At 43.5% G+C, this 23,788-nt stretch overlaps 9 protein-coding genes across 9 annotated transcripts; 5 read left to right on the forward strand and 4 right to left on the reverse strand.

Annotated features, from left to right (window-relative positions):
- Nucleotide 1: 1 nt before the first annotated feature.
- O0I10_010324 (uncharacterized protein) lies at nt 2-1,736 on the forward strand (the record flags this gene model as incomplete). The annotated part of the gene is made up of 7 exons (XM_058490306.1): nt 2-110; nt 233-364; nt 426-642; nt 816-933; nt 1,016-1,359; nt 1,413-1,524; nt 1,614-1,736. The coding sequence occupies 7 exons, from the start codon at nt 2-4 to the stop codon at nt 1,734-1,736; spliced, it is 1,155 nt and encodes a 384-aa protein (XP_058338902.1).
- Nucleotides 1,737-2,065: 329 nt separating this feature from the next.
- Nucleotides 2,066-3,380, reverse strand: O0I10_010325 (uncharacterized protein; the record flags this gene model as incomplete). Its single annotated transcript, XM_058490307.1, has 4 exons — nt 2,066-2,904; nt 2,999-3,072; nt 3,142-3,236; nt 3,300-3,380. The coding sequence occupies 4 exons, from the start codon at nt 3,378-3,380 to the stop codon at nt 2,066-2,068; spliced, it is 1,089 nt and encodes a 362-aa protein (XP_058338903.1).
- A 710-nt stretch (nt 3,381-4,090) lies between these two features.
- On the forward strand, nt 4,091-5,417 carry O0I10_010326 (uncharacterized protein; the record flags this gene model as incomplete). The annotated part of the gene is made up of 6 exons (XM_058490308.1): nt 4,091-4,255; nt 4,311-4,448; nt 4,507-4,580; nt 4,673-4,967; nt 5,034-5,079; nt 5,206-5,417. The coding sequence occupies 6 exons, from the start codon at nt 4,091-4,093 to the stop codon at nt 5,415-5,417; spliced, it is 930 nt and encodes a 309-aa protein (XP_058338904.1).
- Nucleotides 5,418-5,759: 342 nt separating this feature from the next.
- Nucleotides 5,760-6,307, reverse strand: O0I10_010327 (60S ribosomal protein; the record flags this gene model as incomplete). Its single annotated transcript, XM_058490309.1, has 3 exons — nt 5,760-5,857; nt 5,923-6,024; nt 6,178-6,307. 3 exons carry the CDS (start codon nt 6,305-6,307, stop codon nt 5,760-5,762), a joined length of 330 nt encoding a protein of 109 aa, XP_058338905.1.
- A 601-nt stretch (nt 6,308-6,908) lies between these two features.
- Nucleotides 6,909-7,968, forward strand: O0I10_010328 (translation elongation factor Ts; the record flags this gene model as incomplete). The annotated part of the gene is made up of 2 exons (XM_058490310.1): nt 6,909-7,229; nt 7,294-7,968. The coding sequence occupies 2 exons, from the start codon at nt 6,909-6,911 to the stop codon at nt 7,966-7,968; spliced, it is 996 nt and encodes a 331-aa protein (XP_058338906.1).
- A 96-nt stretch (nt 7,969-8,064) lies between these two features.
- On the reverse strand, nt 8,065-8,993 carry O0I10_010329 (uncharacterized protein; the record flags this gene model as incomplete). Its single annotated transcript, XM_058490311.1, has 5 exons — nt 8,065-8,190; nt 8,247-8,543; nt 8,605-8,747; nt 8,812-8,857; nt 8,922-8,993. The coding sequence occupies 5 exons, from the start codon at nt 8,991-8,993 to the stop codon at nt 8,065-8,067; spliced, it is 684 nt and encodes a 227-aa protein (XP_058338907.1).
- A 1,649-nt stretch (nt 8,994-10,642) lies between these two features.
- O0I10_010330 (uncharacterized protein) lies at nt 10,643-14,260 on the forward strand (the record flags this gene model as incomplete). The annotated part of the gene is made up of 8 exons (XM_058490312.1): nt 10,643-10,689; nt 10,755-12,009; nt 12,119-12,488; nt 12,557-12,979; nt 13,047-13,232; nt 13,285-13,451; nt 13,513-13,734; nt 13,793-14,260. The coding sequence occupies 8 exons, from the start codon at nt 10,643-10,645 to the stop codon at nt 14,258-14,260; spliced, it is 3,138 nt and encodes a 1,045-aa protein (XP_058338908.1).
- A 2,207-nt stretch (nt 14,261-16,467) lies between these two features.
- O0I10_010331 (uncharacterized protein) lies at nt 16,468-17,660 on the forward strand (the record flags this gene model as incomplete). Its single annotated transcript, XM_058490313.1, has 3 exons — nt 16,468-16,500; nt 16,556-16,660; nt 17,508-17,660. 3 exons carry the CDS (start codon nt 16,468-16,470, stop codon nt 17,658-17,660), a joined length of 291 nt encoding a protein of 96 aa, XP_058338909.1.
- Nucleotides 17,661-22,805: 5,145 nt separating this feature from the next.
- O0I10_010332 (uncharacterized protein) lies at nt 22,806-23,383 on the reverse strand (the record flags this gene model as incomplete). Its single annotated transcript, XM_058490314.1, has 3 exons — nt 22,806-22,846; nt 22,900-23,142; nt 23,197-23,383. The coding sequence occupies 3 exons, from the start codon at nt 23,381-23,383 to the stop codon at nt 22,806-22,808; spliced, it is 471 nt and encodes a 156-aa protein (XP_058338910.1).
- Between the last annotated feature and the right edge of the window lie 405 nt (nt 23,384-23,788).

Here is a 23,788-nt window from a genome sequence, read left to right on the forward strand (position 1 = left end):
CATGGCTCCAGTCTCGGTCTCTTCCTCTGGTATAGGTGTCTCTCATCTACCTAATCAGCGACACAAGATTGTCACCAAGCGTGGTGCAAAGTTCACCGTCATGGTGTGTGGTACGTGATCTCGTCCATTTCAAACTACATCTCGAGAAAGGGCCCTTCCTCCCCACCTTTTTTGTTTATTCCTGAGAGATGATCGACCCATTTTCTTTGCAACAGCTACTCATTTTTTGTAGGCGAATCGGGCGTTGGCAAAACGACCTTTGTGAATACTCTTTTTACTGCTTCCATCAAGGATCACAAGAACCCCGCTAAGCGACATGCAAAGCAACTCGATCGTACCGTTGAAATCGAAATCACCAAAGCTGGCAAGTATCCATTTCATATCACATGTTTATGCGCACTGACATTGCTGACAACAACAAATAGAACTCGAAGAACAAATGTTCAAGGTCAAATTGAGCGTTATCGATACACCCGGCTTTGGTGATTATGTCAACAATCGCGATAGTTGGCTACCTGTCATTGAATTCATTGATGATCAGCATGAAAACTATATGCGTCAGGAACAGCAACCCAGTCGTCAAGGTATCATCGATATGCGCGTCCACGCTTGTCTCTACTTTATTCGACCTAATGGTCACGGGTAAGTGTCTTATTGGAAGAAGAAGAAGAAGCAGTTGTGTGTGTATCCCATCTCCTGCTCCCCTCATACTTCTCCTCCATTTCACCCCCTCCTCCTGAAAAGAAAACGATACTTACATTCTCGCTCGCTGCCTCCCTTGGTTCGGTACTTTTGTGTGCCTGAATCTTGTCTAGTCTCAAGCCATTGGATATCGAAATCATGAAACGTCTTGGATCCCGTGTCAATCTTATCCCTGTCATTGCCAAAGCTGATACGCTCACTCAAAAGGATTTGACGGTGTTTAAGCAAAAGGTAATCTTGAGGAGTGTTTGTGTGTGTGTGTGTGTGTGCGTATTAGGGAGCGTATGGAGAATAATTGAAAATTCTATACCAGATTCTCGAGACGATTGAAGCTCAAAACATCCGCGTGTATTCATGCCCGATTGAGAGTGATGATGAGGACACCACCCAACGCAACAAGGATATCATGTCAGCCATGCCTTTTTCTGTTATTGGTTCAACACAAATGGTGCAAACGCCCGATGGTCGTCAAGTATTGGGTCGTCAGTATGCTTGGGGATGTGCCGAGGTTGAGAATGAACAACATAGTGATTTCAAAAAGCTACGCAACTTGTTGATCCGCACCCACATGCTCGACCTTATTTCCACCACCGAGGAAACCCATTATGAAAACTACCGTCAGGAACAAATGGCCAGTCGCAAATTTGGTGAACCAAAGTATGTTTTATTTATGTGGATCCATAAACATGCTTCTTACGCTATCATTGCAGGGTGACCAAATACGAGAATCCTAAGCATCGTGAAAAGGAAGAAGCATTACGCAAGGTGTTTACCGAGCAAGTCAAAACCGAAGAGAACCGCTTCCGTCATTGGGAGCAGCAGGTGCGTGCACACGTGATGCAACACTGTATCATGCAATTTGTGTCAATGTCACATGACTGATCTTGTCACCTTTTATCTTGCTTTGGTAGCTTATCCAAGAACGTGATCGACTCAATAAGAATTTGGAAGAGCAACATGCTCAAATCAAGGCACTTGAGAATGATTTGGAGCAGCTTTATTATCAACAAGGACGCAGCACTTTTAGAAGGTAAAAAGACAACAACAAGAAGGACTATTGCCGTATCATCAAGAACACACACTCCAAGTATGTCAAGATGTTGTGAGTGGATTTTTCGTTTCTTCAATCAGTTTCGTTTTTCCCTTCCCTATCATGCTTTATCCCAATCGAATCACCTTTTTTTTTACCCACTATAACTTTTCCCCCATGGAACCCTTTAATCTCTAAATATACGCAAATGCTCTTTGTTGAAAGAAGACAAAAGAAAAACAAAGCCTGTATATATACACGATTGTAAATTGTAAAAAACAAAGAAAAATGCCATTGTATATAAGAGTAGGATTGCCTCTACTACTGCTACTACTACTCCTCATCGTACTGATGGTGATGCTGTTGATGATGTTGTGGGTATGTCTTTTCCTCGGTATGCCTGCTGTAAACGGCATGTTGGATGTAAATGGTCACATCGAATACAAGAGTGCCAGCGCTACCAAGGATGTATGGAATCGCTTCTAGCATAGTTTGGCGGTTTTGATTGGGGTTCAAGAGGATGCCAAGAGTATACGTAAGGTTACCAGCGGCTGCACATAAAAACAAAGCCATTGATAACCCTTGTGCGGAACGACGCCGAAAGTTGCGATACATCTGGGGCACGCGTGAACTAAGATATAAGAAAGCGCAAAGCCAACCAAAGAATCGGCCAATCCAAAGGTCGGTATCCCATGAAGAGAACACAAGATCGTGTGATGGGATTGTTGTAAACGACGACTGTGCGTCAGCAGGTGACACGCCCCTGAGTGACACGAGATAACCCACCATGAACAATGCTCTCACTGCATCACCACGTTTACTGCTACCACTGCCACTGCTGCTGCTACCACCAATGTCCTCTTGTGATGATATTGCCTGATAATTGCCACCCTCGTTGTTATTGTTGCTGTTATTACCATAGGTTGATGCTGATGAATCAGCTTTGTCTTGTACTCCGGTATTCAACAATGGATCTTGCTCTTGGGAACATGACGTAATATGATGCTGATTGTTGTTATTGAGCCACAAACGCAACCCGTTCCTTGGATACCGCACATAGTAGACCCATTGAATACACAACATGGCATCCACCAAGGTAAAATAAATCGCCAAGTACAATTGGAAATCAAGTTGGCCCGTTAGAATGCATCCAATAAAGTTCGCAACATCCGCTGTAGAAAATATAAGGGTGAGTCATCGTGTGAAACGGCAAGCACTATAACTTTTTCTCTCATTACTCCTTGAAATATAGAGTACTGTACATACCAATTAGCCATGTCATAAGGAACGTAAAGCTAAGCGATGATGCATCTTGTAGCTGGTAGTTTTTGATGATTTGCCTACGTATGATAATACCATTGCTTAGCATCATGGTGAAAAGAAAAAAAGGCAATACCCCTAATACTCACGGCAATTGAGCATTGAGCCAACAAAGGATAGACAAGTAACCAAGCAACACGCTGCACGAATCTTGCCATCCGTATACGCAATCCCCAAAGAGTGTCTTCCCAAACATTATCAGCATCAATGGATAAATCTACATGTTCTAGCAATGGTCATGTATTACATGGATCCAACGAATGTAATGGTCGCCGTCTACGGTGGATGGGCAGGATGGCGCGGAGGAGTTGTCGATGATAAACATCATGCAGGAGATGTAAAAGTGATGATGATGATGTACGTTTTATGGATCGTGAATGTATATGTATATGCGTAAAATGAGAGCGTGTGTGAGTGTGTATGGAGTGCAAGCGACGAAAAAGAGAGAACAAGAAAAAGCGGATAAAGAAAAACGATGTTCAAATATATATCTACGTTACCCTACCCCCCTCGTCGCTGCACCCGAAAGCATCCCGTTCTGGTCAGATTCTGCATATGTGATCTACGAGTTCCGTTATCTCACTATTTGCATGAGATCCGCTTTAAAATTTCTCATATGGTGATTGTGTCGACCAACGTGATGCATTATGGTAACCCGCCCATATCAATACCTTATTGGATCATTGTTCAAACTATATCACACACACACATCATGGTCTTTTAATACCCAAACAAAGTTTGTCATCCATGCATGAATTGTAAGGGTTATTACTCATTTAGCTCTCCCTTTATCAGATTTGCGACGTTGAAAAAGCATCCATGAATAGCCTTTCTAGAATATCATTTGCACAGTAGATGATGATGATGATGATGGTGGGTGGGAATTACTAGGAAGGAAGGAGGTGGAGAAAAGCGGTTCCCCAATTGTGAGTGTGTGTGTGGCACCGTTTTTGGAAGTAAGATGTTGCTACTTCTTTCACCGTTTTGGCTTCTTGCTCTCTTTCACTCTTCTTTCTTCCCTCCTATTCTCCTTTATCCATGACCCTTGCTGGTGTTACAAGCACGCTATTGACGGCACCTTCTCCTTCTCCTTGGACCATTCAAGACGACAATGGCCAACAATGTCAAGTCAAGAGTGACACATTGGCAACGCTAATCAGTGTATTTTTATGCATCGGCCTCGTGGTGTCCTATATGCCCCAAGTAAGCAATCAAAGAGTACGAATGAATGCCTTTACCAATGTCGATGTCTATATAGCATTATCGTATCATTGTCAACAAGACAAGTGAAGGTTTCAGTTCGTGGTTCTTGTTGCTCGGCGTGGTATCCTCGACATCCAGCTTTCTCAATATTATCTTGTTGCAATGGGATGCGATTGTTTGCTGTGGATCCTTGGTTAGTATTAGGAGGATTGCTGAGGGGTTTCCATGGATATTGACATGTTGTTGTCTAGTCGACGGGTGCATGCCTTGCCAGCTTGATGGGCGTGTTTCAGATTATGCTTCAATGGACCATGTTCTCGCTTGTGTAAGTTGAACAACTGGGTTGTTGTGATGATGGATCGGGAACTTCATGCATGGTACCACCACAGAGCTTTGTATCTCAGAATTGGCAGATAGGTTTATCTTGTTCTTGATCTATTTTCCCGAGAAATATGCTGCCATAGCAACGCCAGACCTACCCACAAAGGTGCACACCATGACTACAGAATGGAAGACCGCCCTTGTCATTGCCGCCATCTGTACGGGCCATTTTGCCATCTCGTTCCTTATCACCGTCATACTACTTGCTGCTGTTGGAAGTCCTTCGCAACATTGGGAGACAAACTATTGGGCTGGCATTCTTGGTATTCTCAGCATGATCTTGGCTTCTTTCCAATACTTGCCCCAAATCTGGAAGACGTGGAAACGTAAAGTAAGTGTCATTCAAGGAAAGGCATGGGATTGGTGTTGTTGATGTTGATACATCTCCTCTTTGTAGTCTGTTGGTGCATTGAGTATCCCCATGATGTTGTTGCAAACACCTGGTAAGTTTCGGGCAAAGGGAAACAGGATTATGGATCCATAAAGTGGCACCCATGACGGCTGTTCGAGATTCGATGACAACATACATGCATGCAATGTCTGATACGATGATGACATACATCATGTAGGCTCGGCCCTTTTTGTGTACTCACTCGCTGTTCGGCCTGGTACCAATTGGACAGCATGGATCACGTATCTCGTAACAGGTATTCTGCAAGGTACACTCTTGGTCATGTGCATTGTTTGGCATTTCCGCAACAAGCGTTTGGGCATCGATGATTTGCATGGTACACGTATTCAAGACGAGCGCACTCCCCTTTTGCGTGAAGAGAATCAATAACCTTTATATATACCATCTCATGTTTTTCATTGCTTGCAATAAATCATGCATTTGAAACATAAAAGCGATACCTCAAAAGTAAGATGACCTTAGCTACATGAATCATACAAAAGCTTCATCATTATATGCTCCTTGCAATGAAGCGTATCCTTGCATCATTAGCCGATCCCATATCGATTTCCTATGTCGCTGGGTGATGATTTATCCTATGTCATATGATAATGTGTGCTGCAACAGCCAAAAGATATACAAGTAAAAATGAGAGTGATTGCTTTGGTGTTGTACAAAGTAAAAAAAACTTTATTGTACGACTGCAGGCATGGGCTAATCCCTCGCACGCATTTATTGGGCAGACAAGATGTCAGAGTCACCAGCATCGGTGATGGAGAGGACACCGGTGCGGAAGAGCTTACCGCAAGCAGTACCAAGGTCAATGTTGTCTATTATCATACGCGTTAGGGAATACTGTAATCCAATTCATGATCCACAATCGATTGATACATACTGCCGTTGTAGTGGTGGACACCGGTCTTGGACAACATAGCATAGTACTCAAGCTCGGACTTGCGAAGAGGGGGGCAGTTGCCAGCAATGACAATAAGCTTGGCTATAAAAAAACAAGAAGGATCTTGTTTAGAACTAGAGGTGGGGGACGATCTCTGCCCAACAGGAGACGACTGCTCGTTTCTTTTTTTTGTTGTTGTGGCTTTGGGCTCCTGTCCCCCGTGGCAGTCAATCAAAAAGAAATTGAATTACTTACCCTTGCCCTGACGAAGAGTCTTCAAGGTAGACTTGTAACCAAGGGTGTACTTGCCAGACTTGGTGACGAGTTGGAGACGAGAGTTGATGGACTCGACGTTCTTCTTGGACTTCTTGACAGCGGGGGCCATTGCTATAATGATGTATGTATATCAATATTGGGATTCTAATGTTGCCGTATCCATCGCACGATATCGACGTACCAGTAAAAAAAGTTTGAGAGAGAAAAAAAGAGGAAGGTTGGTCTACTCATCCACCTCCCGAAAAGATATACAAATTTTTCACAGACAAGCCACAGCCGTTAGCCTGCCTGTCAATCCCCCCTTTCCTCTTGTCAAAGCCCCGCATATCCACATTGATCATTGTTCTGGATATGTGAGTGCACACCAAGTAATAGAATACACGATCAGACATCGTGAACACGTTAAATCCATCAAAGATGAGCATAGCTACGACATCAAAAAGATAGAGAAAGCAGCGTACAATGCAACGGTGATAATGACTTGGTGGCACATCTTTTATTCATGCACATGTCGATCTCTTGTTAACTACTACCGAATTGATCTTTTGCTACTGTTGATAATAGATCGTGGATGGCATCATCAAATGACTCAAACTTGGATGGTTCAAGCATGATGTTGTGGAATGATGAACAGCTCCAAAGAGCCGCTCCACCTTTTATTTATCTTAACCCAGCAACCCTCTTTCGCCTCGTCTTTATCACACCTTACAATGTTCTTGGGATTACGCATTGCTCCTGCACGACACCTTCTCTGCCGACAATACAGTGCTGCTGCTGCTGCTATCAAGCCCGACATTAAGTTGTTGAAGCAATTGCGCCAGGAGACCGAGGTTTCCATGACAAAAGCCAAAGAAGCCCTTGTCAAGAACAACAATGACTATGCAAAGGCCATGGCGTGGTTAGAGCAAGACGCACAAGCTGCTGGTGCCAAAAAGGCTCAAAAGGTTGCAGGACGAACTGCTGGCGAAGGTCTTATCAGTATCGCATCCGTTGTTGCTGAAGGTGCTCCTCGTAGAAGCACTATGGTGGAGGTATGTAGAGTGGATGATGATGATGATGATGATGATATGGATCTAACCTATAACAATGTTGTAGCTTAATTGCGAGACTGATTTTGTTTCACGTAATGATGTATTCAAGAACCTTGCTTCGCGTATTGCTGCCACCTCTCTCTTGTTGCACGATTCATCCAAGGCCGTTGAACAAATTCCAGTTGACAGCTTGTTACAAGCACCCTTGATGCCTCACCCCGACGATGCTACTGCTGCTCCAGACGCTACCAAATCAGTTCAAGAGGTCATTGTTGAGACGATTGGCAAGTTGGGCGAAAACATCACATTACGTCGTGCAGCCGTTGCATCAGGTGGTGCTGTTGGTCAATACATTCATGGTGGTGATACCGCTACCGGCAAGATGGGTGGTTTCGCTGTCCTTGAGCCTCGCAAGGTGGAAGCGAATGCTGATGCATTAACCAAGGTCGCTCGTCAAGTGGCTCGTCAAGTCGTTGGTTACAATCCACAATATCTTAACCAAGAAGATGTGCCTGCTGGTGAATCCGCTGATGTCTCCGAAATCGTCTTGACCAAGCAACCCTTCATGTTGAACCCTGATCTCACTGTTGCCGAGCACGTAGACAAGGCTGCCAAGGAAGCTGGTGTTGAGGATGGTGCTATCGTGACTGGATTCTTGCGATGGCAAGTGGGTGAAGGCATTGAAAAGAAGGAAAATGACTTTGCTAGTGAAGTACAAAAGGCTGCTTCCGGTAACTAGATTTTATCCATTCCCCCCTCCAAAATTGTATCATACACAACATAGAGAATAAAAAGTACTATTAAACCATGTACAAAGAGAGAGATACTACTACAACTAATCACGATCCACTGCAATTTTGCCCATAGCTAGTTCATCCACATCTTGTGTTTGCAGGCGTTGATGAAGGTATTGCCAATTGAGACTGAATGCGTACGTTCCGATACAGCTTGCAAAGTACAACTATATCAAAGAATGAGCAATTTGGATACAATGGGAGCGCGAAAAAGGACTTGTACCTGAATCATGTTGGCTAAAAAGGTAACCACACCAGAAGCAATCACAAGCTTATTGACGAGAGAGATGCAATGGCTCTTGTCACTACCTCCTGCTAGGATATTCTTGCCAGGAACGACAACTGGGGTATAGGTATCATTGAAAGGCATAGCACCATTGTTCCGTAGATCCTGACAATCATTGATGTATACATCACGCTTGACTTTGAAGTAAAACCAGTATGATAGCGAGATGGTCAAAATCAGCAAGACAAAGAACCAATTGATGATATGATACACCTTGACAAGCTTGCGTTTTTGCTATAAAGGTGGGGAGATTAGTATCATCATCATGTCAAATCACATGCCATTACTGCTTTACCAAGATAATAGAGATCAAGCCATAAACATGTGTCAGGGTATATGCAATACTGACGGCCGCCATAGCACCAAACACCCCATCAAATGCTTCATTCGTGAGAGGTACATCCACAGCTTGAACCAAGGTAGCCCAATCTCTCATGCCTATACAACCACGTATCTTTTGTTAACCATGCTACGGTATCCCTTGGAAACAAAACACGCTTACCTTGTCGTTGAACAAATATAGCGATAGTGCCTGCCAAGTACACGGCCTAAGGTTATACATGAATGAATGAGCGACGCATCAGAAACCGTCAGGGTGAAACAAGAGCTTACCAAGAGGATGGCCGAGATGGCAATGGCACCAATGCGAACAGGAACACAACAAAAGACTTTGGCAGCCGGCATGTCTTGAAAGACAAACCTCGTTTTGGATCTAGAAGCAAAGCCTTGCTGCAAAGACGGTATGCAAAATGAGGACACGAGCAGGATTCAGCTGGCAAATCGGCCTATCCGTGATTGGGACATGGTGTAACCAAGGAAGGCTGCCATGGATACCACCTATTTCTACATCCAAAAAGTTGTCAGTCATATCGAGAATAGATTAGAGAATTATTGAAATGACCTAGATAGTAGTTGATTTGCTATATCAGTATCGTGGAATACATTACATTAGGCTAAGTTTGTTGATTTTGGTTCGTTTAAGGGGTGATTGGTAGTGGTAGTAATGAGATGAGATAGACTTCTCAGCACGTGCAATGGCGAATAATGAGCCAAAGAGGACATGTGGATGATGATGTCAATGATTCTTCCATCAATGAAGCTTCATTGTCATTTTTATTGCTTTTCATCAAATCATGAACCTGAAAACGTTGTACAATGACACCAACAGAACAATGAACATGATAGATGGTGGCGGTGAGGTAATGGGACGTTGGATATCCAAAATGAGAGGTACTGTATCCTACATCATGTACATCGGAAGAGTGGTAACCATGGATTTTCTCTAGGCAACCATCGAGGTAGGTTACCCATGACCTAGGGGGTGGGTGGTAATGATTGTGCTCATTATTTACTACGACTACCACATGGGAGATAGATACCAATGAAACCGGTTCCCAGGAAGGCTATTGCGTGACCAAAAGGAATAGTAGAAAATCAGGACCGCACGCGGTAAGGGGGGGGTTGTTGATTTTTGAAGGAGAAGGTAACCCAAGCAATATACATGCATCATCCCATTGCTCTTTATTTTCTGTGTCTTCTCCTTGACTTTCAAGTACAAAATGGCTATGTAACCATGTTGACGTGATGTGTTGAGGAGCTAAAGGTAAGAAAGGTACTGTATTGGAATAGATGCAGGGTATTGTCGTTTAATAAACTGCTGGGAAAAGAATATGCAGCAAGCCCTTCTTGTGATGTCCTTTTTGCATGAAAATCCATCCATTCCTTCAATGTTGGGTAATTAGACGGGAGGGGAGAGGGTATCATTGGCTTTGTTACATAGTCAATAACGGGAACAATAAAGAAAAGGTCCGTGATGCACTATATATATATAATTGAGAGGAGTAGGAGGATGAGGGGTCCAAAGTGTCAGATGCACGTACCTTAAGTATGATGCTCAGCTTGTATCGCCGATGTAAATGATGAGAGAAAGAGAAAACACAGCAGCAGCACGGGACAATTGATTCATGCTACAGTGGAGATGGGTATGGTTGAGTAGAAAGGAGTTCAAGATGTATGTATGTATAGGTACGTATTTGTTGTTGTTGTTCATTACCATCCTAGTCATTGATAACTCCTGCATTTGATAGAAAGCCTCTCACTTGTCTCTCTCTCTTTCGAGTGATTTTTGCTGTGTGTGACACTTTGTAGAGAGTTAATCATCCGCGCGCAAGGGGCCATTTTTCATCACTCTTGGTCGTTCCACTTTCCCCCCTTTTTTCTCTTTTCCTTGCCCCTTTCCCGTTTTCCTATATTACTACACTCTCTTTCTTTTTCTTTCACGGTTCCACGAAAACACCTTTTCTTGTACTATTCTTTTGGACGCTGGACGCATAATGATGAAGGAACCTGGCTCTATGCGACAAGCGTACGCCACATCAAGGCAAGTATTACAATCTCCCCCTGTCAATGGAACCTTTTGCTCATCATCTCTCTTTATTCATAAAGGGACCTAGATGTCGTACTTGAAGAGAATGAAGCTGGCGTTTCAATGTCACAAGGAGGCATGAGCTACTTGGATCAAGTTCTAGACCCAACAATGTCCAACTCGCTTAGCTTCTTGAGAGGTGCACATACGAAGACGACAACCACGTCTAGTTCAGCATACCACGATATCCCCACTACCTCTTCCATGGATACGACTCGTTCTACTCTTCCAATGCGACGTGCACGTGCTGGAACTATGCCATCCATGGTGCATTTACCAGAGGAACGTGCCCATCGATCTCCTTTACTTCGACCTTCAGCAGCAGCAGCAGTAGCAGCAGCCGATACTCGTCATCGTTCAGGATCACTTAATCTCCCTGTGCCCCCTCCATTGACTATCTTTGGCTCCTCATGGTCTTCTGGTATGGATGTTAACCAACAACAACAAGAACAGAATCAACAGCAACAACAGCAACAAGTGCGTTCTTCGTTGCCATCCCCTGCCACTGAGCAATTGTTACGTGGTGATAGAGATTTCAGCATTGCGCGTACTTTACGTTCTCTTGGATTGGAAGATGAAAGCAATGTCCCCACTGGTGCTGGTGCTGGTGCTGCCCCTGCTACTACAGCTACCAATAATGGATTGTATCATCATCATCACCATCACCATACTCCTTATTCTCAGCATCATCATCATCGTCAAGAGCAACCACCTGCACCTGCTACAGACATCCTAGTCCCAGGAACCCAAGGTCGTTCACTTTTATCCGGCAATCGTAGTCGCTCTTATTCAGTCAATGCAGCGAGTCGTTATCAGGATCGTACAATACCTGCACACATTGCTCCACCATTGGCTCCTCAAGCTGCAACCCAACCACCCACTACAACACCAGCAGCACCACAACCACCCACCACTTCTCCTCCCATGCGTACTACTCGTGCACGTGCTAGTACTTTTGCCAACCCACTCGATAGTTTGACAGTTCAACGCAATCGACCTAGAGCTTCCAGCATGGGACGTATGGATTATGATCGTGGCATGAATCCTCCTTCTTCTCTTTGGCAAATGCAACTTCCCACTCTTGATTCAGTCACAGATGATGAATCATCTTATGTTGATCGTGAATTTGCTACCAAGCAACCAGAGTCTTCATTGTCATTGGGTGATTCAGAATTATTGGCCAACATGCTTCACACGCAACAAGTTTACAATGACACTATTCCATCTGAGCAACATCAAGATACCGTGTATATGAATGGCAATGGGGTGCCTGAGGTAAGGGATCGGAAAAAGAGAAGCGCGTCATATCAAACAAGGAGAAAAGGAGAGGATGGGTATATTATGAGGAGACCATTTGATACTAATTTTATTTTATGCATTATAGCCATATCTCCATTATAGCCAATCGACGCCCACGTTCCGTAATCACCAAGCTCAGATGATGCCTTCCACTAGCTCACCCACTCAAACAGCTACTCGCTCCTTGTGGATTGGCAATATCGATTCAACCGTCACCATTGAAAACTTGACTCAGCTCTTCTCATCCTTTGGTCCTATTGAGAGCGTGCGTTTGCTATTGGAGAAGGAATGTGCATTTGTCAATTTCTTCCATGTCGAGGATGCTGTGCGTGCCAAGGAAGAGGTGCTTGGAAGATTAGGTGGTCGTGTCGGCAACTGTATCGTACGTATTGGTTATGGAAGAGCTGATGCTGCTATCCCTGATACCACAGCACTACAACCTACACGTGCTCTATGTAAGTACTATTATTACTTTGGTGGATGATGGTAGTATCCCGTAATTAATGTGACCTGCCTTTTTTAGGGCTTGGCAATATCCCTTCGGGCATGGCTCCGTCCACTTTGCAGCACATTTTTTCTTCCTTTGGTGCCATCGAGTCTGTGCGTGTACTTTCACACAAGAATTGCGGCTTTGTCAACTTTGAGCAAGTCGATAGTGCATCCAAGGCTCGTGAAGCATTGCTCCAGAATGAGATTGGTGTTCAAGGTTTTGCTGGTGTGCGTGTTGGATTTGCCAAAGTCCCTCCAGCCAAGACAGGTGCAGCTAATGATGGTATTACCACTACTACTTCTGGAGTTGTAAACGCCAACAGCAGCAATGGTGTCACCAAATTACATGGCGATAATGATCGTGCGACCATGGAAGATGGCAATTCGTGGCTCACTGACCTTTGGAGTATCATGAAAGAATACGGTGCTGAAGACAAGGCTTTGAACTTGGTAAAAGGTAAATCTCTCACTCCCACATACACACCACTTTTTGCCTAAAGCTGACATTCAATGGGGTTGCGTAGCACTTGAAACATCATCTGGCTATTTCGAATCAATCCCACCTGTCCCTGAATTTGGTGCTACAAGGAAATTTGATGCCGCTCGTTTGCGTGAGATCCGTAAAAAGTTGGATAATGCAGGTCATGGCACCAAGGAAGTGGAGACCATTGCATACGATTGTATGGATGAAATTGCTGAGCTAAGCAGCGGTAAGTTGTATGAATCTATTTACCATGCAGGGTACTGATTATCTTGGTATAGATTACATTGGCAATACGGTTGTCCAACGACTTTTCGAAAAGTGCACAGAGGATACCAAAGCTGCTATGCTCAAACGCATTGGACCTCACATGGCAGCCATCAGCGTACACAAGAATGGAACCTGGGCAGCACAAAAGATTATAGACACAATCAAGACACCTGAACAGGTAATGTCTCCTCCCACACATTTGCATTTCAATACACACGATGCTAACATGCCTATCTTAGATTCATCTCGTGTGCACTCATTTACGTCCCTATGTACCTCCATTGCTATTGGATCAATTTGGCAACTATGCTGTGCAATGCTGTCTTCGGTTGGGTGATGGCAACAACCAATTCATCTTTGACGCAATGGTCGAGAAGCTTCTCAATGTCGCACAAGGTCGATTTGGTGCTCGAGCCATGCGTGGCACTTTGGATAATCAACACGTCACATTGAATCAAAAGGTAAGCATGATGGATTGGTCTTGTCATTCCTCCAAGGTATTGACTTGTATTATTTTAGATCTTTGTTGCAGCCGCTTTGACTCAGAATGCTTTGTCACTTTCAACCAATCCTAATGGTGCCTTGCTGCTATCGTGGTTGATGGAATCATCCAATCTTGAAAAGCGACATTTACTGCTTGCCAAGCGCCTCAAACCACATTTAGTACAAGTGGCCACACACAAGCTCGGATCACAGACATTGCTCAAGCTTGTTAATCAAGATAATGAAGATGAGGCACGAAGAGTCGTCTTAGAAGCTATCACCGACAAGGACGCGTTACAAGAGATTGTTTCCGATTCAGTGCGTGGTTCGCCCTTAATCCAAAAGATAATTGCGAGCTCTTATATTTCGGAGGAACAACAGGAGCAACTCGTTGACCAAGTGTGTCCTCTTCTTGGCAAGTTACAAGGTCCAGGACATAAGAAATTATTGGATGAGCTCGAGAACAACATGAACAACAACAATAGCGATCACCATAGTCAGTAACAACTATACCCAATCCTCAAGAGATCCCATCCAGATGACGTATTTACATTCCATGCACACACACATTCATTCCCACAACACACACACGCACGTTATACACATTTGCAGCAACTCACGTAAACGCACACACACGCACACACACATTCAGATAGCATGCACGCTTGTCTTGACTCTCTTTCTTGGACAATGACAGCTTGTATAAGTAATCCAGACGACAAAAAGTAATCTTCTTTGGGAGTTTGTGTTTTTTTCCTTTTTCTTTTTTCTTCCCTTTCCTTCAACATCATTTTGTTTTGTTTGTAAATCCAGAAAATAAACGACAGTAACATAATCTTATAACGTTCAACATCATTTATAAGCCTTTCAACGTGGTAAATCTTCGTCAATGGCGTGAGCCAATTATTCATTGTGAACAGAGCTTGACGATGTTGTGTGGTAAATACGCTTCGTGCAGGCTGAGCAACTTTGTTCTAATGACAACCCCCACGGTGGATTACAAAGTTTTGAGGTATGGCCTTCTCTATGTTTTCCGTATGGTGTAAGCATGATGCTATATGGAAGATAGTCTTTGTTGATTGCCAAGTAGGTATACCCCACTGGAGCCAAAGATGCAGAGGGGCGTGTTTGTGTAGGACTGGAGGTGTCAATGCATGATACCTATACATTCTTTAGTAATAGTGGATGTATAGCCAGCTAACACTCACTTGTTCCTATTCCCACCTTTGGTCCATTCTATGACAATGGAACGATGCCCCTGCTCCAGACATTTACTTCCATGATTCAATTTGCCTTGATCCGAGCTGATTTGACTAAGCTACGGTCAAACAAAGATTTCATCAGCCGTATACAACAGTATGCCTTGATAGCCCATTCCTCCCAATCATCTTTGTTTCCCAAACCAATGTATGTAAATGATTGTCCTGCTCCAGCTGATCTTCTCCATCATTCAACTTCTTGATCCGAGAGGATTTGGTTGGGTTACGATCAAACAAAAACATCATGCAAAGTTATTTGTAAACTGCCAGCTAATAGCCCATTCCTCCCATTCACCTTTGTTGTCCAATCCAATGCATACGAACGATTGCCTTGCTCCAGCCCATCATTCCCATCATTTAACTTTCTTGATTCGAGGTAACCTGGTAGTAAAGGCAATGGCTGTGTTGGATCATCATTATCATGTAAAGTGTAAAATGGCACACACCCTTCGTGAGGATCATAACTTTATTTACGTGTACCTATTGTCTATCGTGAGGGTGATGATAATGATGGGTGGATGGTGTGTATAGGGTAATTGAGTGGCCTCAGTGTAATAGCAGTAGGGGATTTAAACTTGGGGCCGGTAGCTCCATGACTTGAGACAACGCTTCTCTTCTCTTTCTCACTCCTCTGCTTTTATCCCATTCACGACATCTCGATCAAGGTAATGTATTATCAAAGAGTGCTCTTGTTGGCTGTGAGGTGTTAATGTAGTTCTGAACATGCATTGTCAGGGAGTGAGTGTGTGTCCAAGTGCTGAGGAATGAGCGTGGTTGGTGGTTGGTGGTTGCCATGGCGATATCGTTGCTTCCTGTTGTTCGTTGCTATTCCCGCTCTACGCTTGGTGTCAACAGGTACATTCAGAGTCCAATGTTGCAGCCGAACTGGTTCCATTGACGCGTCAGCTTGTATAGAGAGCAAGTTTGGTTTCAAGACGTTGGCTGGTTTGGCGTTCTGTTTCGGCTCAACAACACTACACCGTGGTTTTCGGTTTCCAGTAACCAACGACAACGGGTCTTTGTGTATATGGAAAAGGCAAGTACAATGAAACAAACAATGAAAAGTGTGTTCATTGTGTGTGTGCTAATAATGAATTGAATAGGTTTCTTTGGTCAGGCAATGCAACTTGGGGCATCATCATCATCTCTTTGGGTTCAAGTCCCAGCCTGTATCAAGTGGTCGCTGCGTCGCTCTGCACTAGCCAAGTGTGCTGGAAATGCTTCTTGGAACGCGTCCAGGGCTCTATAGGCCTGCGTTTGAGTTGATGGGTCGATGGATTTTTGGAAGAGCATGGTCACCGTGTTGAGGTAAAAAGGGATTTGCAACAGCTTGTGAATGTGTTTAACCAACACGCTCTTCTCGTGATAGGCTCGTTCTTTCCCTTGAGGATTTCTTTTCATGAGGTGGGAAAATGATTGGAAGGATTGGGGATCATTCTTTCTTTGGAGAGGATGAATGAGAACAACTATGAGCCTGGACTTTACGTAAGTGATGTCCTTCCTTGCCATGGATCGAACTGGCCTTGCGTGATTCGTGCAGTGCCTTCTCAAGAACAAGGGATCGCCCGACGTTGCTCGTATGGTGGTGATTTGGTTTGTGAATTCATTCGGATTTGCTTTCTTCCTTGGAGAGGATCGCCTAACGGTATACCAAATCGTCATCATTCCCGGTATCAGATGGTCTAACTTGCCAGCTTTCTTATTTGTAGAGACGACCATTACGATGATTACCACATTCACAACAATGACAATGATAACGACAATGAGATTCAAAAGGAAGCCTGCAAGATCCCATTCTTTTCAACTTGTGTATTTTTGGATGTTGGTGTGACGGATGAGATTGACGACTGGTGACGAGTACGAGTAGGAATGATGACGGAGGACGACTACGACGATGGTGGTGGCAATGTACAGTACATAGCAAGATAGCTAGATGAAATAAAGCATTGTTTATTTATTACACGCTTGTTGGAGGTTCTAGCTTGTGGATTACATACTATTGCTTCGAAGATGGAATAATAAAGGTGGTCCGGTTAAGAAGTACATGGCTTTTGTGATATAATAAGGAGGAGTGGGAAGTGGGATGAACTTGAGAAGAGAAAAAGTGAAGAGATCCCTCCATTGAGTTTCAGGATGAGTGACTCATTCAATATGTATATGTATCTTTTTACATATACATATTGGTTTATGCAGCTCGACTTTCTTCTACATGCAAATGTGATGCATACCTTGACACACCTTCATTATTGGATGCTGTTTACTTACGTACCTTCACAAAAGGCAATCATCATCATCATCCATTTGTGTAGCAACCTATCAACGACGTGTCTGTGTAACCACTACGTGCGGTTTCACTCAGCTCTTCATCTTTCAGTTAATGCAGCCGACACCATCCACTAGGAAAAAGCAACACCATCACGCTTACAGCATAGTGAAAACATAAAGACAGCCATATCTCAAGATTTCACAATGAAACGTGGGGTTTTGAATAGAGCAATGTGCTCGGCTTGGCCAACAGCACCTTGGGTGCCAGTTTCAGGATCAAGCTTGCCAATCCCAGATTTCGCAATGTCGCTACCAGCCAAACTGGATCTGGGGGTCGACCTCTTCGACGACGACGACCAAAAAAATATTTTTCGGGCTAGTTGCGACATTGAACGTGAAACTTTCACACAAGGTGCTGTTGGCCAAGCCGAGCACATTGCTCTATTCAAAACCCCACGTTTGATTGTAAAGTTCGGAGATACAGGCACCTTTATGTTTGTAAGCGTGATGCTATATGGGAAGTGGTCTTTGTTTAATGTAAAGTCGCTGGACCCTGGCAGAGCAAAAGACGCAGAGGGCGTGTTTGTGTAACTTGAGTCATTCAGCACAGGCGATGCATGATTCTTGTACACTATTTAGGAATAGTTCAAACTGCCAGCTAATAGCCCATTCCTCCCATTCTCCATTGTTACCCAACCCAATGCATGTGAACGATTCTCCTGCTCCAGCCCAGCATGCCCATCATTGAACTTTCTTGATCCGAGTGAATTTGGTTGAGTTACGCTCAAACAAAGAAGTAACATCCAATATCAGAAGAATCAAGCTGATTAGTTATTTGTAAAGTGCCAGGTAACGGCCCCTTCCTCCCAATCATCTTTGTTGCCCAACCCAATGCATGTGAACGATTGTCCTGCTCCAGCCCACCATGCCCGTCATTCTACTTTCTTGACCCGAGAGGATTTGATTGAGCGACTCTCAAACAAACAGCATTCAAGCTCAACCTTTGATTTTCGTTTCTTCCACACCCAGCTTATCTGTCTCTTTCTCCAATCCCTAACTGTTGACCCGTTCAAGCACAATTACCACCATGCGAATGAATGTCCTGCTTCAACCCACCATGTTGATCCTACGAATGTCTTGATCCGATTGTTTTGACTGAATGGCAAGTGCATGGCGTGTACACAACCTTCTTGTCCCTCCTCTACGACACACGAGTCTCTTGACACAGCACACTCTCTTGCACTCTCCTCGGTCACAATCATACGTAACAGCATTCGTTCCAGCAATTGCTATTAGCAAAGTCTTTACTTCATTGTCTCAAGCAACGTTCTTCCCTTGCAGCAACTTGTCTTACGGCCTTGTCACGTGGACAGCAGATAGTCATTATATACAAGCAGCTTTATTTACGTGTAGCAGCTTGCTTCAATACATACGTTTATGGATATGGATATGGATATGAATATGGATCTGAATTGGTTTGGTATATGGGATGGAATGATTTGGTGCATGCAACGGGTGGGAAAAGATCCTTGTTTTTGTGTGTCTATTGTCAACTTCAACTTCACCAGTATGCATGATGCCATCAACCTGAACGATTGGTGCAGCTACTACATCATCCTTTGTGCAACCTGTCAGCCATGTACAATTACCATCATCATCATCATCCAACTCCATGTTTTGACACGCCATCCATATGATTCACCACCAAGCATCAGGTGCCACCTCACGCTCAGCCATTCACATTGTCCCATATCGATGTATCTCTCATTGGAGCAATGCATTGTACTTCTCAATATCGTGTCTAGTCTATTTGTTTTGAATGAGATTGGATTAAAGGATTATTCTAGCGGATACGGGATTGCGTTTGCCAACCATATCATCATATAAGAGGTTTCCTTCTTCCAAAGTTGGACTTCGTTATGAGTGGGCACTTGATGGATTGTATTAAGAAAGGTTTATGCAAGATCGTAAAAGTTTATCCACCAGTAAATGCTGTGATAAAGCAAAAAAGAGAGGAAGAGAAAGAGGCTGATCGACTCATTGTACCTTGAACAAAGGCCGTATTCGATGATATGACTCAAACCTCCCTTTTATTATTGTGATTTAAGTAGATCTTGTGAGTAGTGGCGTAATACATGATCCTTCTTCGTGATTTGGATATTGTAAGATAGCTATTTTATTTATACTATACGGCGAGAGATGTGGTCACATAATTGATAACATCAAATGCTGTTTGCTTGACACCTTGTTGGGTTGCATTTCCAGGGAAACAGCCTTCACCAACCACCGTCGTCATCGACAATCTCATGGCAACCGGCATAATCCCCTGTAATTGATTTTTCAGTACTCTAGCACAAACCAACACCAAATCTCAACATACATTTAAGAGGTGCATTGCTAGTGTGGAAGTCACTACCATCCACCCTTTGTGGGTTCCTATAGGTTTCCTGGCAACCAGGGTCCTTGATGCAATCTTGCTCGCTTTTTCCCGAACATCGATCCCCTTGCGCAGTAACACTGGTAGCAGAAACGATCGCACCGATAATAGCAATGGCCAAGAATTTCATAGTTGGATTGAGAAGAGTTATTTTCTGGAATGAGGAGCATCACGACTTTTGCAGCACCTTTATATCAGTGGCTATTCAGGACGTCATGTTAGCAGAAAGGAGGAGTTGGCGCAAGAAAAACGCTTCTGATTCTGTTTCCATAGAAGATGTGGCGTAGATTATGCAAGAAGCTGATCGACCATTACATGGGTATGTACATAGAACCGCCCAAACCTGCTTCATACTATTCAGTTTCCCCTTTACCATTGCCCTTCCATTCGTACAGCATCGCTGGTTACAAAGAGCAATAGCAAAGATTACAACAGTAGCAAACCTACGCTAGTGTGATGGCACCGAATAAAAGTGCTCTTATGCAATGTTAATAAGAATGTTCTCGATATGTAAAGAGCTCTCTCCTTGCTGCAAAAACTCGCATGATGCATGTTTTTAGCCGAGGTGATATGGCGCTGATTGGTAGAAAGTGTATGATTGCTCACCTTGTCATTGAATATGAGATGACCATACTCTCGTCAAGGAACTTTGTTTGATCAGAACGCTAATGTATGGCACGTTCCGTTAGCCACTGCAATCATCAATAGGTGCATGTTTGGGCTTCTTGTGTTGTTTGCATGATGATGCTGTAAGACCCCGCTTACTGAACATGATAATGGTATGCCCTACTGGTGCAGTTGTCGGATGGATGCAGTAAAAGCGATATGTAAACCAACATCAAGGCCCGCACGTTGCATTGAAGAATGCTAGTTGCCAAGATGGCATGAGGAGCAGGTTTCCTCCTGATTCATGATATGATATTCCTTAGCAACATGTATCTTGAAAGGTGAACAGCAACACTGATGGGTATGGTCGCGCAATTGATGCTCCTATGTATGCTTCCGTCTTCCTATTCACCTTATCATTGTGCTATCTTAGCATCTAAATGGTCGTTGTTGTAGACCTGTGATAGACACCTTTGCAGGATACATATGACTATACAAACGTTGGCATCAAAAATGGCGTTCGTATGCATGTACATAGACAAGCATACCAATTGAAAGTTTAGGCGGTGCAATCGCTAACAACATACCGATTTACCCTTTTCACTCTTTGCAGTGCAAGTCGTTGATTTGAATGGATGATTACAATTATGGATGTATATTATCGTTCTGAATCATGTCCATAGTACATGGGACAAGCGCAATGCGATATGAAAGGTGGTCTTTGATCATTGTCAAGTAGCTAGACTCTGATAGAGCCAAAGACGCAGAGGGACGTGTTTGTGTAGGCAACTCATTTTGCAGGATTGGAAGCATCAATGCATGCTACTTTCTACTATCTATGATAGTCCATATATTGCGAGCTAACAGCCATTTCCTCCCATTCACCCTTTTTTACCGAACCCAATGCATGTGAACGATTCCGCTGCTCCAACCCATCACCTCTATCCTTCAACTTCCTTGAACCGAGTGGATTTGACTGAACAACGCACAAACACAGAAGTATCACCAAAATCACCAAAATCATTTTGCAAAGTATTTTGTAAACTGCCACTTGATACACCATCCCTCCAATTCACCTTTTTTATCAAACCCAATGCATGTGAACGATTGCCCTGCTCAAGCCCATCATCTCCATCCTTCAACTTTCATGATCCGAGGGGACTTGAATCAACAATGTTCAAACAAAAGAACATCATCCAACGTACAGTAAGAAAAATCTAATGAATTTCCACTTCTTCCACTCCCAGCTTCTTGCATCGTACCTTTCCCAACTGTTGCCCCATTCAAGTACAAGTATCACCATGTGAACGATTGTCCTGCTTCAACCCATCATGTCGATCCTACAATTGCCTTGATCCGATTGTCTTTGACTGAATGGCAAGTCCATGCCCTAGACAGCCTTCTTGTCACTCTACTACAACACACGAGTCTCTTGACACCACACACTCTCTAGCACACTCCGTTGCCACGACGACCAATCGTAACAGCATTCAATCCAGCAATTGCTATTAGCAAGGGCATTACTCCATTGTCTCCAACAGCGTTCCTTGCTTGCAGCAACTTGTCTTACAGCCTTGTTTATGTGAACAGCAGACAACCATTATATAGAAGCATCTTTATTTACGTGGAACAACTTTGTTCAATACATACAAGTTCTTATGGATATGGATATGGATATGGGTTTGAATGGTTTGGTATATGGGATGGAAGGATTTGGTACATGCAACGGGTGGGAAAGGTTCCTTGTGTTTGTGTCTCTATTGTCAACTTCAACTTTGCCAGTATGCATGATGCCATCAGCCTAGCAGTTACTATCATCATCCTTTGTGCAACCTGTCAGCCATGTACAATTATCATCATCATCACCATCCAACTCCATGTTTTGACACGCCATCCATATGATTCACCACCAAGCATCAGGTGCCACCTCCCGTTCATCCATTCACATTGTCCCATATCGATGGATCTCTCATTGAGCAATGCATTGTACTTCTCAATTTCGTGTCTAGTCTATTTGTTTTAAATGAGATTGGATTAAAGGATTATTCTAGCGGATACGGGATTGCGTTTGCCAACCATATCATCATATAAGAGGTTTCCTTCTTCCAAAGTTGGACCTCGTTATGAGTGGGCACTTGATGGATTGTATTAAGAAAGGTTTATGCAAGATCGTAAAAGTCTATCCACCAGTAAATGCTGCGATAAAGCAAAAAAGAGAGGAAGAGAAAGAGGCTGATCGACTCATTGTACCTTGAACAAAGGCCGTATTCGATTATATAACTCAACCCTCCCTTTTATTATTGTGATTTAAGTAAATCTTGTGAGTAATGGCGTAATACATGATCCTTCTTCGTGATTTGGATATTGTATGATAGTTGCTTTATTAATAATATACGGCGGGAGATGTAATCAGATGATTGATACGTCAAAATGCTGTTTGCTTGACATCTTGTTGGGTGCATTTCCAGGGAAACGAGCTTTACTAATCGTCTGCGTTTGGGTTGTAGCAACCCGTATACTGCCCTGTAATCGATTGTTAGTACTCTAGCATAAAATCGATACCCAACCCGACATACATTTAAGATCTGCATTGCTAGTGTGGAAGTTACTACCATCCGACCTTTGTGGGTTCCCATACATTGCCTCACAGTTAAGGGTATCCTTGCATTCTTGCTCACTTTTTCCCGAACATGATTGATTGTTTTCTTGCTGTTGTCCTTGCTGTTGTTTCCCCTCGTTGAAAGGATCTTCCATTCCAGGGAAGCCCCAGGAATGGTCTAAGTTCATCATCTTGGGTTCGTAGCAACCGGTATAATCCCCTGTAATTGATTTTTCAGTACTCTAGCATAAACCAACACCAAATCTCAACATACATATAAGAGGTGCATTGCTAGTGTGGAAGTCACTACCATCCGACCTTCGTGGGTTCCCATAGGTTTCCTGGCAACCAGGATCCTTGATGCAATCTTGCTCGCTTTTTCCCGAACATCGATCCCCTTGCGCAGTAACACTGGTAGCAGAAACGATCGCACCGATAATAGCAATGGCTAAAAATTTCATAAGGGGGATTGAGAAGAGTTCTTGTCTGGAATGAGCTGCATCATTACTGCTGCAGCACCTTTTTATCAGCAACTCTTCCAGGAGTCGTCATGTTAGGGGCAAGGAAGAGTTGGCGCAAGAGAACGCTCCTATGTTATTACCATAGTAGATGTGGCGTAAATCATGCAAGAAGTTAATCAAACATTCCATGCATTGAGTATGTGCAACACCCAAACCTGCCTTAAATGATACATTTTTCCCTTACATACCCTTGCCTTCCCCTTCGTTGTAGAGTATTGCTGGTTGCAAAGAGCAATTGCAAATCCGACACAAAGAACAAAGCAACGACTAGTGTGATGGCATTGAATAAAAGTATGCTTGTGCAATGTTAATAACGTTCTTGATACGTCGTAAGGAGTTCTCTCC

This window comes from Lichtheimia ornata (assembly GCF_029851405.1).
Source record: "Lichtheimia ornata isolate CBS 291.66 chromosome Unknown scaffold00068, whole genome shotgun sequence".
NCBI lineage: Eukaryota > Fungi > Mucoromycota > Mucoromycetes > Mucorales > Lichtheimiaceae > Lichtheimia > Lichtheimia ornata.